Source organism: Columba livia, chromosome 14 (genome assembly GCF_036013475.1).
Source record: "Columba livia isolate bColLiv1 breed racing homer chromosome 14, bColLiv1.pat.W.v2, whole genome shotgun sequence".
Taxonomy (NCBI): domain Eukaryota; kingdom Metazoa; phylum Chordata; class Aves; order Columbiformes; family Columbidae; genus Columba; species Columba livia.
The window spans coordinates 8,424,661-8,440,088 of record NC_088615.1 but is presented as its reverse complement, the minus strand read 5'-3'; the positions used below and the strand labels follow the sequence as shown (position 1 = coordinate 8,440,088).

Here is a 15,428-nt window from a genome sequence, read left to right as displayed (position 1 = left end):
CAATTTGGGAAGAAGAAATTCTTGCTGTTGTCATCGTTACCTTCAACAGACCCTCTCCTCTTCCCGGCCAAAAACACTAGAAGTGCAGAAGATAAACAAATGCATCTGCGATTCCTCTACTGGGTGGGATATGAGACAACTTTTTATTTTCCCTGTGGAAGAATTACCTCTAAATCAAAAGAAAAATAAACTGCTGCCAAGAAGAGCTGGTCTTTACAAAATCATTGTTGTCTCCACATCAGAGAGCCAGTAAATGGACATGGCAGGAAAATACACTGGATCTGCTTTCCCTGTTTAAATAGGCAAACATTTGCCCTCTAGGCAAATAATTACGTGAATTGGCCATAAAACTGATATTAAAAGAAAACGAAAAAGACTAAAACTACAAAGCTTGCCTTGTAAAATGAATATTTGTTACTTCTGTCGTTTGGGCTCTTAGTGGGAGAAGTATGTGTGCAAATAACTTCATTCACAGGAGATGGTCCTTGAAGCCTGATTATTTATGAGTAAAGATACCCACAAGAACAAATACAGGACCAAACCCTAAATTACATTTACGACCTTGATGAACCTAGGTGAGAAAACTAAATAGCCAGCTTACCAACAGAAGCCTTCATTTTGGGGATGGATACAAATCACATGACACAGTATTTGAAAATATCTAAGTCTAGCAATGCCAGATGTTAAATATGATCTTTTTTTTGGTCTTTTTTTAATTCTGTGCATGCACAACCAACAAAAACACCCATGCAAGAGACAGGCACTCCGTGCCTGTGCACGAGCTACCACCCAGGGTCTGGAAAGCATCCGCCTGCTGTGGAAAAACTGGAAAAGTCTGAGATTCACACGCTCTTTCCTACAGCTCATGAGATCTGACCACGTAGCGTGGTCTCCCATATCTCCCATGGGATTTCTGGCAGCGCTCCTGAAGAGTTAAACGCCTGCCTGTTGCCCTGGTTTGGGCACGGAGCGCTCTGGAGCCAGGCACGGCTCCTTCTGTGACACTCCCCGGGCGCACCCTGAGCGTGCCCAGGCAGGTCTTGCAGATTACTGCAGAGATGGAGCCAACTCAGCAAGGCATCAGGCAGTCCAATTCCATGTTACTTCTGCAGTTTTTCTGTAAAAGCAGTTTATCATTAATGTCACATCTGTTTTTCTGGTGCTGCTGTTTCCAAAAAGCCTGGCTAAGTGCACGTCTTGGAGCTTTCTGGTAAACTTTGAGGGACCGCAACGGGACAGAGGAACTGCCACCAGGAACGGGCTTGGGCACATGTTCCTCATTCCCCACACATCAGCCTGTCTGCATTCATAATACGTTTATGGGTCACACACAGCTTGCACAGACCGTCTCTTGCTAAGTTATTGACACTAATTGAAATTCTTAATTGCTAAGGGGAGAAACCCCAAACTCTGTTGGTTATGGCCAAGGTCTAGAGCTGCTAGCAAAGTCACTGTCACAGTGCTCCACTGCATTGGGGTCCTGCAAGTCAAGGAACCAACTTCTCTTCTGCATATGCTCCTCCAACATCTCTCCCAGATGTCAGCTCAGAAAAAAAACATTTGGCTTCACTTTATGTCTTCAAAATTAATTAAAAACAGAGTTTATCATCCTTACAAGTTGATTTTTGGCTATAGACATTCCAGCTGACTTCAGTGGATAACTCTGGATTTACAACACTGTAGCCAAAGGAAGATATTAGCTCACTATGCAGAGCTCCCAAAATAAAGTTTCTGAAGATGCTGATCTGCTTAGCTCCAACAGCTCCTTAGCGTGAGGTGGACTGTACTAAGACTAGCCTATGCAAGAATATTTCTACTTTGACTGAGCAATTATTCCCCAGAAGGTCTGCCAGCACTGAGCAAAACCCGTGTTGTGTCTCTCATTCACAGTGAGTCCATTAATTGATTATATTGCTGTAGTTACCTATCATTAGAAAAGGATGTTACTCAACAATTAATTATTTTGTGTAAGGAGATGCAATACATTTAAGTAGACAGAACTTGAAGCCCTTTTCTCCTCACCTTCCCAAAGCGTCCCCACTGCTAAGAGAGATGGACAGGACAATTCCTGAGCTCTTTCGGGCAACATGCAAGTGATTTACAAAATTCAGAACGTAAACATGATACGCTGGAGGAACAAAACAAATAAGACTCTGCTCAACTGAAAATAGATTATACATTTTACTTAGAATATTAGCAATAGGAGACAACTCTGTTTCATATAATACTTTTTTTTTTTTTTTCTGCAAAGCCTCTTCCTTGTTCTGCTTTTTATTAATGAAGACACGCACATGAAGTAATTCCCCTCATTAACCAACTTCATTCTTTTGGTTTCTTCCCACTTGAAATGACAACTCTCCATTTGGGATGTCACGCAGTGGCGTAGCAGAGACCAGTTTTAGGGAGGGACAAGTTGCAGAGAAAACAGAGACTTTGGCTTCAAAAGGCCTCTCCGGTAGATGGGAAGAGGGAAGGGAATGGGTTGTAGTGAACCGCAAATGCAGCATCTCACTGGGAAAAAGGAGAAATATCATGTAGGAGGACAGCTGTGTATAAAAAGTATAAAATCATCCCAGTGTGAGGCAGGAGAAGGGATGGGGGCAAGGCTGCTAAAAGCATCGTCCGACCATTGCTTCTCCCTTCCATATATGATTTGACTCCATTAAACAGATACATAATGGGAAGATCTGCCTGCACCAAAAGGTCAGCTGAAAAGCCTGCTCACAGTTTGGCTCTTCCATCTGCTCCTCATTTTCTCTTTTTTCCTCCTGCCCAGCTAACGTAAGCAGCCAAAAGCTCCACTGCACCAGCTGGTCCCTCTTCTTCCCTCTCAGCTTTACGAGGGCAAATGTCCCCGACACGCTGACAGCACATCAAGCCAAGGAGAACCGCTCCTCACCTCAAAAAGCATGGCTTGGGACAAGTCCCAGGGGATCCCGGTCCCAGCGCTTGGTTCTGCCCAACAAAAAACATATTTCCATCACTGCAGTGTCTCAACATCTGCTTTTGCTCTGCTCCAGCATGCCCTCGCGCAAACCCGAGCTCAAACTTTGGGGCCGTGCTTTGGTTTGGGGATGGGCCAGGCCATCTTTTGGCAAAGGCTAAAGATGTAATCCAAACTTTCCTTATTAATCTGATCTAGAGACTGCTGTCATCCCTTCAGAAAAGACAGCAAGGGGAAGCACCAGAGCATAACAGCACAATCAAGCCATCAGTGGCTGATGGCAGGAGTGCAGCAACATCCTCCCCAGCAGCAGGGAGACCTCAGAACATGCTTGGACCTGCACAAAGCCCAGAGTGAGGACAACCAGAGCTCTATCACCACAGCCACGGCTACTGGGCAGGTCCCCAAGCAAGGGGCTGCAGACTCAGCAATACCACCAGGCAGGACCAACCAAAGGTTGTTCAGGACCTTGTCTAGAAAACTGTCATTTTCTCTGCCGAATCACTCATTTTGCAGAATTTTTATCACTGTTTTTTTTTTTCCTTAGAAACCACTGCATCTCTAATGAAGTTTAGTGCTACACTTAGGTTGTGGTTAGACTTGGTGACCTTGAGGGTCTCTTCCAACCTAAATTATTCGAGGAATCAATGGAGCCCAGTAATCAATCTGTAATTACCAATTATTCTGGTATTTCTGTATAAAGTGACCATTTATCCTGTAGTTTTTAGTTTCCAACGCTGCTGGTTCAGCCCAGAACACCATCCACTACACACCTTTGTGTTCCCCCAGCCCGCCAGCATGAAGAGCAAGAGGAACATCGTGGTGTTCTGCAAGAAGGTCCACACAGATGTCAGATGAGAAAAGCAACCTGTCAGCTCTCCTCCACCTTCAGCGTAAAGCACTCTGCCTCCCCCCAGAAGCTGTTTTAGGTAATTTTCTCTAAAAAAGAATTTCAAGATCAGTATCTTGGCATCAAAAAGAGTAAAAGCCTCCCCATTCCCTGGTGCTGTCATTTGTATTCTTGCAAGCTCAGGAGGTGCAAGGCAGGTTCACAAACTAAGGTTTGCACCCCAAAGCCAAGGAGCTTATGATGATTGCTACCACTGTTACTATGTGCAAATTACACAGCCAAGATATGAAAAAAATATTCCAGATATTTTGGACACTAAATAGATCTTCTGCCTTTCTCTGCCATCAGCTTTCCATGTCTGTCAGAAAATGCCCTACATAGATCAGATAATCAGCTGAAGGGGGGGTAGGGTGTCAAAAACATCTTAAAAGCCTCCCCAGCATTGTGATTAGAAAAGAAACAGAAAATCTCAGAAAGAACAATCTTCAGGCATCCTCTGATGCAGGTGACACAGCAATGGCATGTGTATGGCAGCATGCCTCACCATGGATATCAAAAAGGCTCTTTTTCCCTTAACCTGCCTCTGATATCAAAAGTTCACATTAAACTAATTATCTGCAGAGTCTTTGTCCTTCTGTCAAATTTGGTTGAAATGGGCTGAGTTGAAAAGTTACTGGGGAAAGAGAGAAGACAGACCCATGCAGCCCTCAGCCCATAGGAACCTGCACTGAAATCAGGCTGAGGTATATGCGGTGATCTGTGTTCAGTGGGATGTCAAAACCAAGTCAAAGAAGACTGGAAAAGCAACAAACCCTAACATTGTTTGTAGCTGTTACAGTAACATTACTAGGATATGTCAGAGGCCTAAAAATAGAAACTAAATCCTCTCTGGGGCTTCAAAAATAATAATGAACCTACAGAACTTCATAAAAAAGAAACTGTCTCTCCTGTAACGTTTTATTGCAGGGCAGAAACCCCTCCCCTTAGGATGTTAACTATCAAAATATTGAAAGCATCTTATAAAAGCTGTTTTCTCTTTGGGGCCTGTCTCCAGAGCTCTGGCTCACTTCACTCCTTAAAAGCCTCCATTGCTTGCAGCTCAGTCACACACCAGCAGCTGACAAACTCAAAGCACCACTAGTGAAGAAATGCACGTTACCACACCTATTTCTGACACCAAACACGATTTAATATCCACTTGCTATAATACTTCTGCATTTGCACCACATCCACCTCTGGAAAAAGCTGAAAGTTTATTTGATTATTGTGAAGGGAACTAAATAATTAAATAGATTTGACTACGCAGCTGGATGCAATAAAGTGTGTTCATATGCTTCTGCTGAATGAAACACTCAGGCAGGCTTTATGTTTAGTTTCCTCCTTCTTCAGATGTACGTATTTCTTTGGAAATGCAATTATTGTCACCTCCTTATTAGATAAAGCTAACAAGTGTAGTCACAGATGTGTAGGTGCAGTAATTCAAGGGTTTGCTGGGTTTGGCTCAGTCAGTTTTGCAAAGTCAGGAATAAGATCAGCCACGCGTCTTGCCTGGACTGCAGCTCCTGGGGGGAAGGAGGAAAAACCTTTTGATGACACTAATGCCATTCTCCCAGGGCAGATGTGGTAGCAGAGCTGGAGGTCACTGCCAGACCTTGACCCCATCCAGAAGAGCCAGAGGAACACCAAAATCCCTCGCCAGGAGCTGGGGTGAGCACAGTGCTGGGGCTGCTCACCGGGACAGGCTGTGGGTGATGCTCTGTCCTGGAGAAAAGTCACTATTTCCTCCCAGTGCCCCTGTTTTTTCGAGCTCTGCAATTAAATCACATGCACAAGCTTTGCCAGAATACGACCAACACAGAAAAGATGGGGGCCAACTGTCCACAGGCGCTGCTAATCCAGAAATGGTTAGCATCATCCTGCGAGACCAGAAAGTCACCCTAAAACTACCTTCAAAGAGTCCAATTAGAGCCAAATCTCCTATCTTAATTTCTAATAAATTCAGCTCTTAATTTCCAACAAGGCACTCGTGAATCAGTATAACCATCTTGCTCAGGCAGCGCAGCCCCTCCAGCTGGGGCTGGTGGCGGCTCCCGCTGCGGCCGGCACCGCCGGAGGGAGACAAACCACCATCCTTCCCCTGGAAATCAGCCGCCCTCTGTTTGCTCACAGGCTTCCCCAGCCTTCCCTCATCCTAAACTTCATTTATCCAAATAAATTGGTGGAGCTCCGAATGCTTTCATGTTAGGGATGCAACGGCAGCACAGGCTGGTTCTGCAAAATTAATCCCATCTCGCACCTTTCACCTTCAGGGGCTGGTGCTGCTGGGGAAATGCTGCTGTCTTTCCCAGAGAGGCTTACAGGGGTTCAGGGGGAATGAAAACTGAAAACAACTCTGTATTTCCCTCCCAGTCCTCCTCCCTTGAGCTCCCACTCCATCACAAACAGGACAAACAGCCAAGAAGCCCCTTCCAGAGCATCAGGCAGCGCAGGACTTGCTGCACGCATTCAAAAAGCAGGAGCAGGGCTGGAAATGCGCTGTGAACACGGAGAATCGACACAGATTTCTACCAACCCATTATACTGAGTGCATACACGGGAGCCACTACTCCTTGATGAGCCATCGAGCCCCTCAGAGCCAGAGCACCACAGCCGTCCAAGTGCATCAACGTGGATTTGGGGAGCCAGCCCACAGGCTGCAGTTTGGATGTGGCCAGAACCAGGTCCCTCCTCCTGTAGAAAGAGGCTTAGAGCCTTTAACAGCCCCAAATTAGCAGCTTTATTTCTCCCTCTAACACAGACACATGTCAGTGGTGGCCATGGGCATAGGAAGGGCAGTACATCTCAAATCAACCTTCTGAGCCTCTGCAAAATCCTTCCTTGCCAACAGGTTCAGCAAGACACCTCTGCTCCCAGGGAAAAGTGTTTGGAGAAGGGTGAATGAGGATGTGAAGCTCTTCCACCAATGTCCCCCAAATTTGGCCACCTATAGCTATGAACGGGACAAACTCCAAACTTTGCACGCCAGTGAACTCTTTGGCAAGAGTGTGAATAATACCATGAAAGGGCTTGAGTACTTCACCCCTATAAACACTAATGGAGAATATAATATTGCACAGGCTCCTGAGTCTTAGGGCTAAATCCCTCAAAAGCTATCACTGATGAAGAGAGAGGGAAGAAGAAAAGAAAAAGAGACCAAGACAGGCAAAGAAAAGCAAGTGTCATGGAAAAGTCAGAGAGGACCATGGAATGCAGATTGGAAAAGAATAAACATAAAAGGAATAGCAGAGTTACCGGGTAACCATCACGTCCTGACTGCCCCTGTGAGGCAAGTGAGATAAAAGTCAGTCAATGCACCCATAGCAGTGTGACAACACATAGCAGCAGGCAGGAGATGGGGCCATTGGCTCTCCAGCCAGCCCCAGAACTAAACTCTCTCCAGAGAAACCTCTCAAGGCACTTTTCCTATCAGAAATGTCACACCTGAGGCACATTTTTCCCAGATTTTGATCTGATGCTTCCCCCTTTAGCTACTTACCAAGGCTTTTGTCAACCTGCACCCATCCCTGCTGCCTGTGCTCAGTCCCTGCTGGCCCTGAAGCCACGGATGTGTGGGATACACACCAGATCCTGGCCGTAAGACCCTCCAGGATGAGGGTACTGAGAGGTACTGGAGCTCCTGGGCAGCAGGGAGAGGCCAGGGAGGCCCAAGCCAGTGGCTGGGACAGCCCATTTACCCAGCAGCAATCACAGCTTCCAACTATTCAAGCAATGGATTGAATGAAGGTTTCCTCCTCTTACATTCATTAATTTCTTGCAGGATGCAGCTCTTCCAGTTCACCTCTAAGCTTTGCTTTAGTTTGCAATGAAGCAGAAAAAAAGCTGATGCTGTGGTGAAAGACCCTACCTAAGCTGCTAGTAACACCTGCAAGATCAGCAGAATAAAACACAACCCATTCAGTGTATTTCACCTTTTCTGCTCTCCTCAGGGGGGTTCCTAAAGGCGTTTACAGCTCGAGCTGCCGTTAAATGTGCCGTGAGCTACAGCAGAGGAGCCTGCTGCAAGCCAGATTCCCCGGGAAGGAGCTGTTAAGTATTAGCTGGTAGACAAGTAGGCAGTAAAGCATGTATCTGGTACAGCAATGTCATCTGCTACCATAAACATAGGTTATGTCAGCATGCTGCGGATATACAGATTCATACATTTCTTACAGCATGAAATAGCTCTGGCAGCCCCCTTGATCCCACGGACAGGGGTTCTCCCTTCTTGCTAAGTGCCCATGCAGCTTTTAATGCCTCTTGCAGCACTATTGATTCATCCAGAAACAACACTGACTTCAACAACCACCTATTTAACAAATTACAGTCTTGGGATAAAGTGTACAGTGAGATTTTTATGGAGACGTATGGCACTGGAGCACACACAGATAAATAGGAAACACTTGTTAACTCCCAGTCCGCTCTCGCTGGTGAGTTCCCCAGCCAGCATGTTAATACATAAAGTGTTTGTTAATATCTGGGACTGTAAATGTTTAATTACAGTCTGTGGTAAGTCTATCCTTCGATTGTAGAAATTTCCTACCCAGCATATGATTTTAATACCCTCCGAAACAGAGGTTTTATAGCACATCTGAGCAGAATACCCCTTATGCACAGACAGGATGATCAATCATCCAACAGCCACAAATCCTGTACCACAAATTCTAATAATTTCATATACACAACTAGCTTATGACAGCCAAAAAATAAAATACCAGAACAACTGCTACTAGGGAACAAGAGAATTGAGGATACAGTTTTAGCAGAGTGCGATGCTGTACATGTAAGATATAATCAATTCCTTATGGCCAAAATCAAGAAACAGAAGAAACTAATAGAGTTAAATACAGTACTGTTGAAATAAAATAATATTGTGGTTCTGTGGGTTCTAGGACTTTTATTATATATTACGTTTAAACAAGTCTCTGAAAAATGTCGCGTATGCTAAAAATGCAGGATTTTACATTTTTTTTAAACAACAAACTAAAGCAGGAGTTGTGTTTTAAAGAAGGGCAAGGGGAGAGAAGAAAAAAGTCTTGTTTGTGTTAAATCTCCCCTGTGCTCCGTTTGCAATTCAATAGTGCCGTGGGAACCAGGAAATGAAACCAACTAGAGACAAAGAAAAATTAATAGTGCACCATATGTTGCCTATGCCAAATTGCATACAATAAAAGTGAACAGACAGCACACGTGAGGAAGCGTAACCCAGCCGGCTGCGTGTGGGCTGATAACAGGCTCTGAGCAGGAGCAGAGCTGAAACTCTTAAATAAATCAAGTTTAAATCAGCCAAAGTATTTTAATTAAGAGGAACATGCCCCTTAAAAGACGTATATATGGAATTTTAAGCAGGCAGTATCCTCTTCATTTGTAACCTGCCATTGAATGAAATTGTTTTATTATTATTATTAAGCCAAATTGCAAGAATTTCAGAGAGGAAAAAAAATAACCACTAGACAGAAGCCCTGTGGGGACCAGTTGTAGCATCCAAAAGGGCGCCCCAGCCACAGCAAATGCTCCCCAGGACCTCGGGATCTTGTCCCATGATGTGACCGTGATGCAGGATTTGGTGACGCCAGCGAACTGCCGAGTTGCTGCGGAGCAGCATCCAGGTCTGGGCCAGGCACGTGGCGATTCACCTCCCAACGGTGCTCCCGCAACCAGTGCCACAGTCACTAATATTTCAAAACCCCATGGAGTCACTTCTATTGTCTGGGTTGGAGAGCTTGCAGTGCAGTTTTTAATTAGAAAATATTTACAGGAAAATTAATTTATTGACAGACTACATTTCTGAACAAAAGCTAACAAGGACAACTCATTTGTTTGCATTTCCTGAGACAGTCTCTTGGATTCACTGCTAATGCTGGGCACAACTTTTAGAGCAAAAGCATTCAGATTTCCTCTAAGAATGGCTAATCCATAAATGCTAACATCCTAAATTTTCTGATTTGCTCCTTCAAAACATGGCCAAATAGTAATTTTGCTCAAACCAGTCTTAAGTCTTTATATAAATCAATGAACTTGAAATAGAAGCACATATTCAAAAGGTTGAAAGTCATTAACTAAAATACCCACAGGCAGCACTGCTGATCCCAGGAGAAACAAAGCCACAGCACTATGACAGCCCCCACGCCCCACGTGCGCTTCCTTATCACCCTTTAGCTTTCAAACAGACTTACAGAACTGGAAAATAATTAATCCACTAACAGTTAGCAAATTTAATTTTCCTGAAACAATCCCTTTTCAACTCAACGATGCTCTATAGGAAGAGAACAATGTGAGGAAGCATCTCAGTGCAACGATGGAGAAGGAAACACGTGGCTGCAAACAGCTCATGCCTCTCCTCCTGCTCCAATTTTGGGAGATGAAAGCTTGAAATAAACAGAAGCACCTAATGCCCATAATTTCTTTTAACAATCCCATAGCGACTTGGAAAGCAAACACGAAGTGCTGTATTCTCACTCCAAAACCAGCAGGAGAACATCAGATTTGGACGTGGTGGTGGCACAGCCAGAGGCACGTTTGAACGTTTGGAAGGAGGAGTTGACACATTTTCAACTATTACCCCTTCAAACAACAAATTCCCCATAAATTTTCTGTTTGCATTGGTAGGAATGCTCATTATTCTCCCCAAGACTTCAAAGAGAGAAGAAAGCAAGCTACGGCTTTCCCTCTCTCCCTCCTGGTGAAGCTACCAAAACGATATTAAATGATGGAAACACAACAGATAAGAAAAGCAAGACAGAGCTTTAGAACCAATAAACCCACTAACGTTAAAATATTAGTACAACACTCTTTCTGCTAAATGAAAGTGGACTAAAAGTACTCTTTAAAAGGAAAACTCTTCTTTACTTATTATTTTCTGGGTTTAAAATTACTGGAAGTCCCTCAGGGCAGCAAGTTAAACATTTTAAAAGTTTCTTTTTCCCTCCTCTCTATTTGTCTACAATTGTGGAAAAAAAATACAGCAGCATCTGGTACCAATTTTGCTCCCAGACACACCTCTACCAAAAAATGCTGTGCTTTTGCAATGACACCGAAAGGCAGGGGAAGGGGGAAGGGGAAGCCTTAACTTTGTTGATCCAACAGTAAAATCCACGATACTTACTGCAGGTCCTGGAAAACAAAAGAAAAACAAAGGGAAAAAAGTCACTTCATCACAAAGTATACCTTGATAAAACAGCACATAGCAAGAACCAAAATCAGAACAATTTGTTACTTTTCAATTCAGTTCCAATGAGATGACTTTCCAGATATACTTCACATCATCCACATCCTCCCATTTTGGGACCACCTCACCCACACTGTGGCATGGCAGCACTTACATGGGGTATAAACCCATTTTTCCTGATCTTTTCCCCCATGTGACTCTGTTTCCTCTCGCCCTATGAGACCGCAGGCACATCACAGGGCATCACCCACATTCATGGGTTGGGCCATCACATGTAGCCGCAGAGCATCCCCAGCACAAAGCAGACAGACCCAGATGGAATTCTATGAGCAAAAAGTGCATTTTCACCACAGAGCTTTTCTTTCCTTCATAGTATAAAAGAGGAGCTGGAGATGTGCTTGCAAAAGCCGAAGGAGCAGAGGAGTGTCGGGGGTACCAGGTAAGGATATTGCTACAGCTGCCCTAGATCCCAAACATCGCTGTTATTTGGTCCGCGTCCCTCCCTGAGCTCAAAACAAGTCACACAACCCCACGGTCCTGTGTCACCTCCACGTGGCCCCTGCCCGAGGGCTTTGCTGTGCTCAGAGACAGCTGGTGGGTCAATACACGGTGCCTTAGATCCAGGGGAAAAACCTGCCACATCTACAATAGGCTTTGGGTACTGGTGCCACAGTCTGAAAATGTGATTAAGGGCAGTAGATAAAGAAAACATGTTTCCCTCTATTCTATTCTGTGCCGCCTGCCACACCAATTTCTGCAGCTTTCCCACCGCTCGCCCAGGCTGGTGCTATGCAGAGGTGAACGCTGAGCCCCTAAATATAATGCAATCCACATTTCACTCCCGTTTGCAAGGCAGCCTATAGCCCTGTGTTTGGGCCTTCTTCATGCTCTGTTTCCTGCCTGATCAAAACCAGAAACTAATCACAATTTAAAAAAAAAAAAAAAAAAAAAGTGGGAAAAATTAAAATGGAGAGAAAAAAACCCAAACAAACAGTTTGGTTTATCTTATTCATGAATAAAAAATAAGAAGTTATTTCAAGCTAATGCCTCTTCAAGATTTAAAAAATTTGTTTAAAAATTAAAACATTGAAGAGTAAAACCCAAGAAAAGCCTAAGAATGGGGACTGGAAGCAAGAAAGGACAGACGGAGCCTGCTGCCCAGAATTATTCCATTAACCTATGTTTGTTAGCTTAATGTGGTCGGCTCCGCACACAACTATGGCTGAACGCTTGGTTGGTGTGGAGGGGAGGAGACAACCTCCAAATTGCCCTCCATGCCCACAAGCCTATTTTCTTTAGTGCTAAAATTCACACAGGCTTTTAGCTCACTTTCCTGGGTTTAATTTCTTATGAACACAGAAGTCAGTGGCTCTAAGCCAATTTATTAACTGAGAATCATAAACCTGATTTATTAACTCGCTTATGCCAAGCTACCCACAAAAGGCCTTTTGTAGTAAAGTCAGAACTAAGCCTCAAATAAGAAGCAGTCAGGAAATTATTTTAATATGGGATTTCAATCATGTACCAATTATAATCTCCTTGGAATTCATTGCCTTTTTCCTTTTCTCAGCTACTGTTTTCTCCCAACACGTGCAGGCAAGTGCTCTTTTAAAATGCTTTCCTCTCAAATGCAGGAATCAAAGTGGGATGGGGAGGTCCGTATCTGCAACATGGGATGCTCCGCATCTGCATCAGTGGAGTTATGCTTGTCTTTAGCTGTACTGTTGGCCAAATGGGGCTAGATAAATCTTCGTTAAGGCATAAAGTTAAAACTACTGAACCTATCCCTCCTCCTCCTAAGAATATAATCTTCTGCTTGTTGAACACGTTTTTCAAAAGCCTAGCCACAAGACACTTGTTGGCTACGGAAGAAAGTAAAATATTTCACAAGCCAAGGACAAAGGAGTCAATGGTGCACCCAAGGGCTGCCCCCACCTGGCCATCTCCTCAGTGTGGACACACTGCACAGGAGACTTGCTCCTTTCTGGGAAATTTGGCAGAATTTACTGCTAATAATTTTGACTAGTGAGAATCAGTTCAAGAGCTCCAAAGGAAGAATGAAACCACTTAGAAATTTTTACTATGATGAATAAAAGTTAGAAACAGCCTTTGTGTATTTAAAACTCCACAAGAAATAACTTGGTGGCTTATTTCAGAAGGAAGAGGAGGAAGACAACATGCAAAAGTACAAGTTTTGGTCTACAATTGATTTACTTTTCCATACGTTACTGCTCTACTGCTGGGAGTGAACACATAGTACCTTAGTCTGCAAGAGGTATTTGAAAATCTCCAAATAAATACAAAGTTCTGCATGATTTACCCACATATATGCATACACAGGTTTACTGAATAACACCAATGGTATATTTGCAGTTGTCCACACGATCACATGGCCAAAGGCTCTTAACGTGTAAAATATGGCGTTCAAGTATGTGTAGGGCTGGGAGAGAAATGTTTCCCCGCATAGAAATTGCTTTGCTTTTATTCCTTAAAAAGAGTTTTAGAGTCTTCCCTATTCCAAATCAGGGTATTTTGTAAACAGAATAGCTGTAAAAAACAAACAAAAAAAACACCTCCCAAAAAACCCAACACAAACCTCCTCTGAAATCCAAAACCAGCCCCACAAAACAAAACAAGCGTTGATTCAAAATTTTCTTAGAAGTTCAAATTAAAGAACAGTTGTAGTGCAATGTACATTGGGAAAGAAAAAGCCATGGCATGTTGGGCAGAAGACTCTTTCATTCCATTTCAACAATTTCAAAACATTTTCCCTACAACTGTTTTTGAAAACGAAAAATTTTGGAAACAAAACTTTTACTGCCAGAAATGGCAGTTTTGCCAAGTCAACACTTTCCAATGAAATAACACTTCATGGAAAAATGCCCTTCCAGGCCTACCTGTAAGGGCAATTTTGTGCATAAAATGGCCCACGTTTCCTCCCTGCTGCTGAAGCTGCGCAGACTCGATGCAAATGCGCACTGGCCCACAGCGATCGGCTGTGTATCGGTTTGTATCTAGAACCAGCTCTTGCTTCATGCAAGGAGAGCAGAGATGCACTCACAGGCCTCCCAGACTTCACATTTCAGGTGTATTTTCTCCTGGTTTTACTTGAGGGATTTTGAGGTTCAGATCAGTCTTCAAGTCGGGAAGAAAGCAGCACGTCGTTGTGAGAGACATGAGCACCGTCTCCCACCATCTAGTTGTGCAGAGACTTTGAACTAATACCTTAACTAACTAAATTCCCAAATCCTGGATCCGATTACTCATTCACCCTTCAGAAACGCCCCAGTATGTATCAATCTTTACAAAAAGAAACACAAAGCCCCAGAGGAGTGCAGTGTGGCCATACCCCATCCCGCTCACGCAGCACCAGCTGGCAGCAAGAGGGGAAAGAAACCCGCCCAGGTTCCCTGCGAAATTCCATGTTATTTCACAAATGCTCACTTAAACGAGTTGAACTGCATCCTCACTGGGACATATCACATTGAAAAAATAAGCTAACGTGACATTAAACCTGATTTTTGCCTTTAGCATGGAAAGAGAACTGTATCTGAGAATGCAGGCTGGCTGTCAGGACCAGCCACAACAGCTAGTGCTGCAAAGCCTTCCTTCCACCTCGCACTCGGAGAAGGCTGCAAATCCCACATGAGGTTGTATTAAAATGTGTTTTTCTTTTCATACGCCATCTCCACGGGTAGGTGCACATGGGTCTTCAAAGCTGTGCTTGCCTCCCAGTTGCACAAGAAACTACCGAAGCTCGTGTGCAGGAATAAGCGTGACAGGACATGGTGGGATGGGATGGAGCTTGGGAGAGGCTGGAGTGGAGATGGGTGCAGGTACAGCCATGCTGGGACTGACACGTCCCCAAGGAGGCTGCTGGTGTGGGCTTCCTGGCCTCATGGTAGCAACAGAAGAATAAATTGGTTTTTAAAAGCAACCTCTCCCACACTGGCAGTGCTCAGGTGACTGTCACTGCAGCCACTCCATCCCTGGAACACGTCTGCTGTTCCCCGGCCGCAGCCACGGAGGTGATTCCCACAGGGCCAGATGGCTGCTGGAGTCACTAACGTGGGTCGGATGGAGCCATTTGACTCAAGTAGTCCTTGGTTTGTTCAGCTGGACTGACAGTGGCAGAAACGCTCCCCAGGTACCTGGTGTTCACGTTTGAGGCTGAGGAAGAGATGACAGCGGGGATGACCGTGCCACCACGGGAAGCTCACGCTACCGCCAGAGACATGAAGCACGAGGAAAGGCTGGGGTTTAGCACAGCCTCCCCCGGCCCGCAGACTCCCCGGGGTGGAAATTACTGTGTTTATGCTTGTGTATAACAAAATAAACTAAACCAAGCCCAGAGGCAGGGCCCTGGTGGGACCCACCGCCTGCCCTCAGCATCTCCCCGGGGTGGGGATCAGGAGGCAGCAGTAGTGGTT

The 15,428-nt window shown here is 44.5% G+C and overlaps 1 protein-coding gene across 1 annotated transcript in view; it reads right to left on the bottom strand.

Moving 5' to 3' along the window:
- The window catches only part of COL23A1 (collagen type XXIII alpha 1 chain), a 190,089-nt gene that overhangs the window by 41,876 nt on the left and 132,785 nt on the right, over positions 1 to 15,428 (bottom strand). The window contains exons 4-5 of the mRNA XM_065029918.1: positions 10,936 to 10,943; positions 7,086 to 7,112 (exon numbers count right to left, since the gene is read on the bottom strand). Of these exons, the coding sequence (XP_064885990.1) occupies positions 7,086 to 7,112; positions 10,936 to 10,943 (35 nt within the window). The remainder of the gene's footprint in view (positions 1 to 7,085; positions 7,113 to 10,935; positions 10,944 to 15,428) is intronic.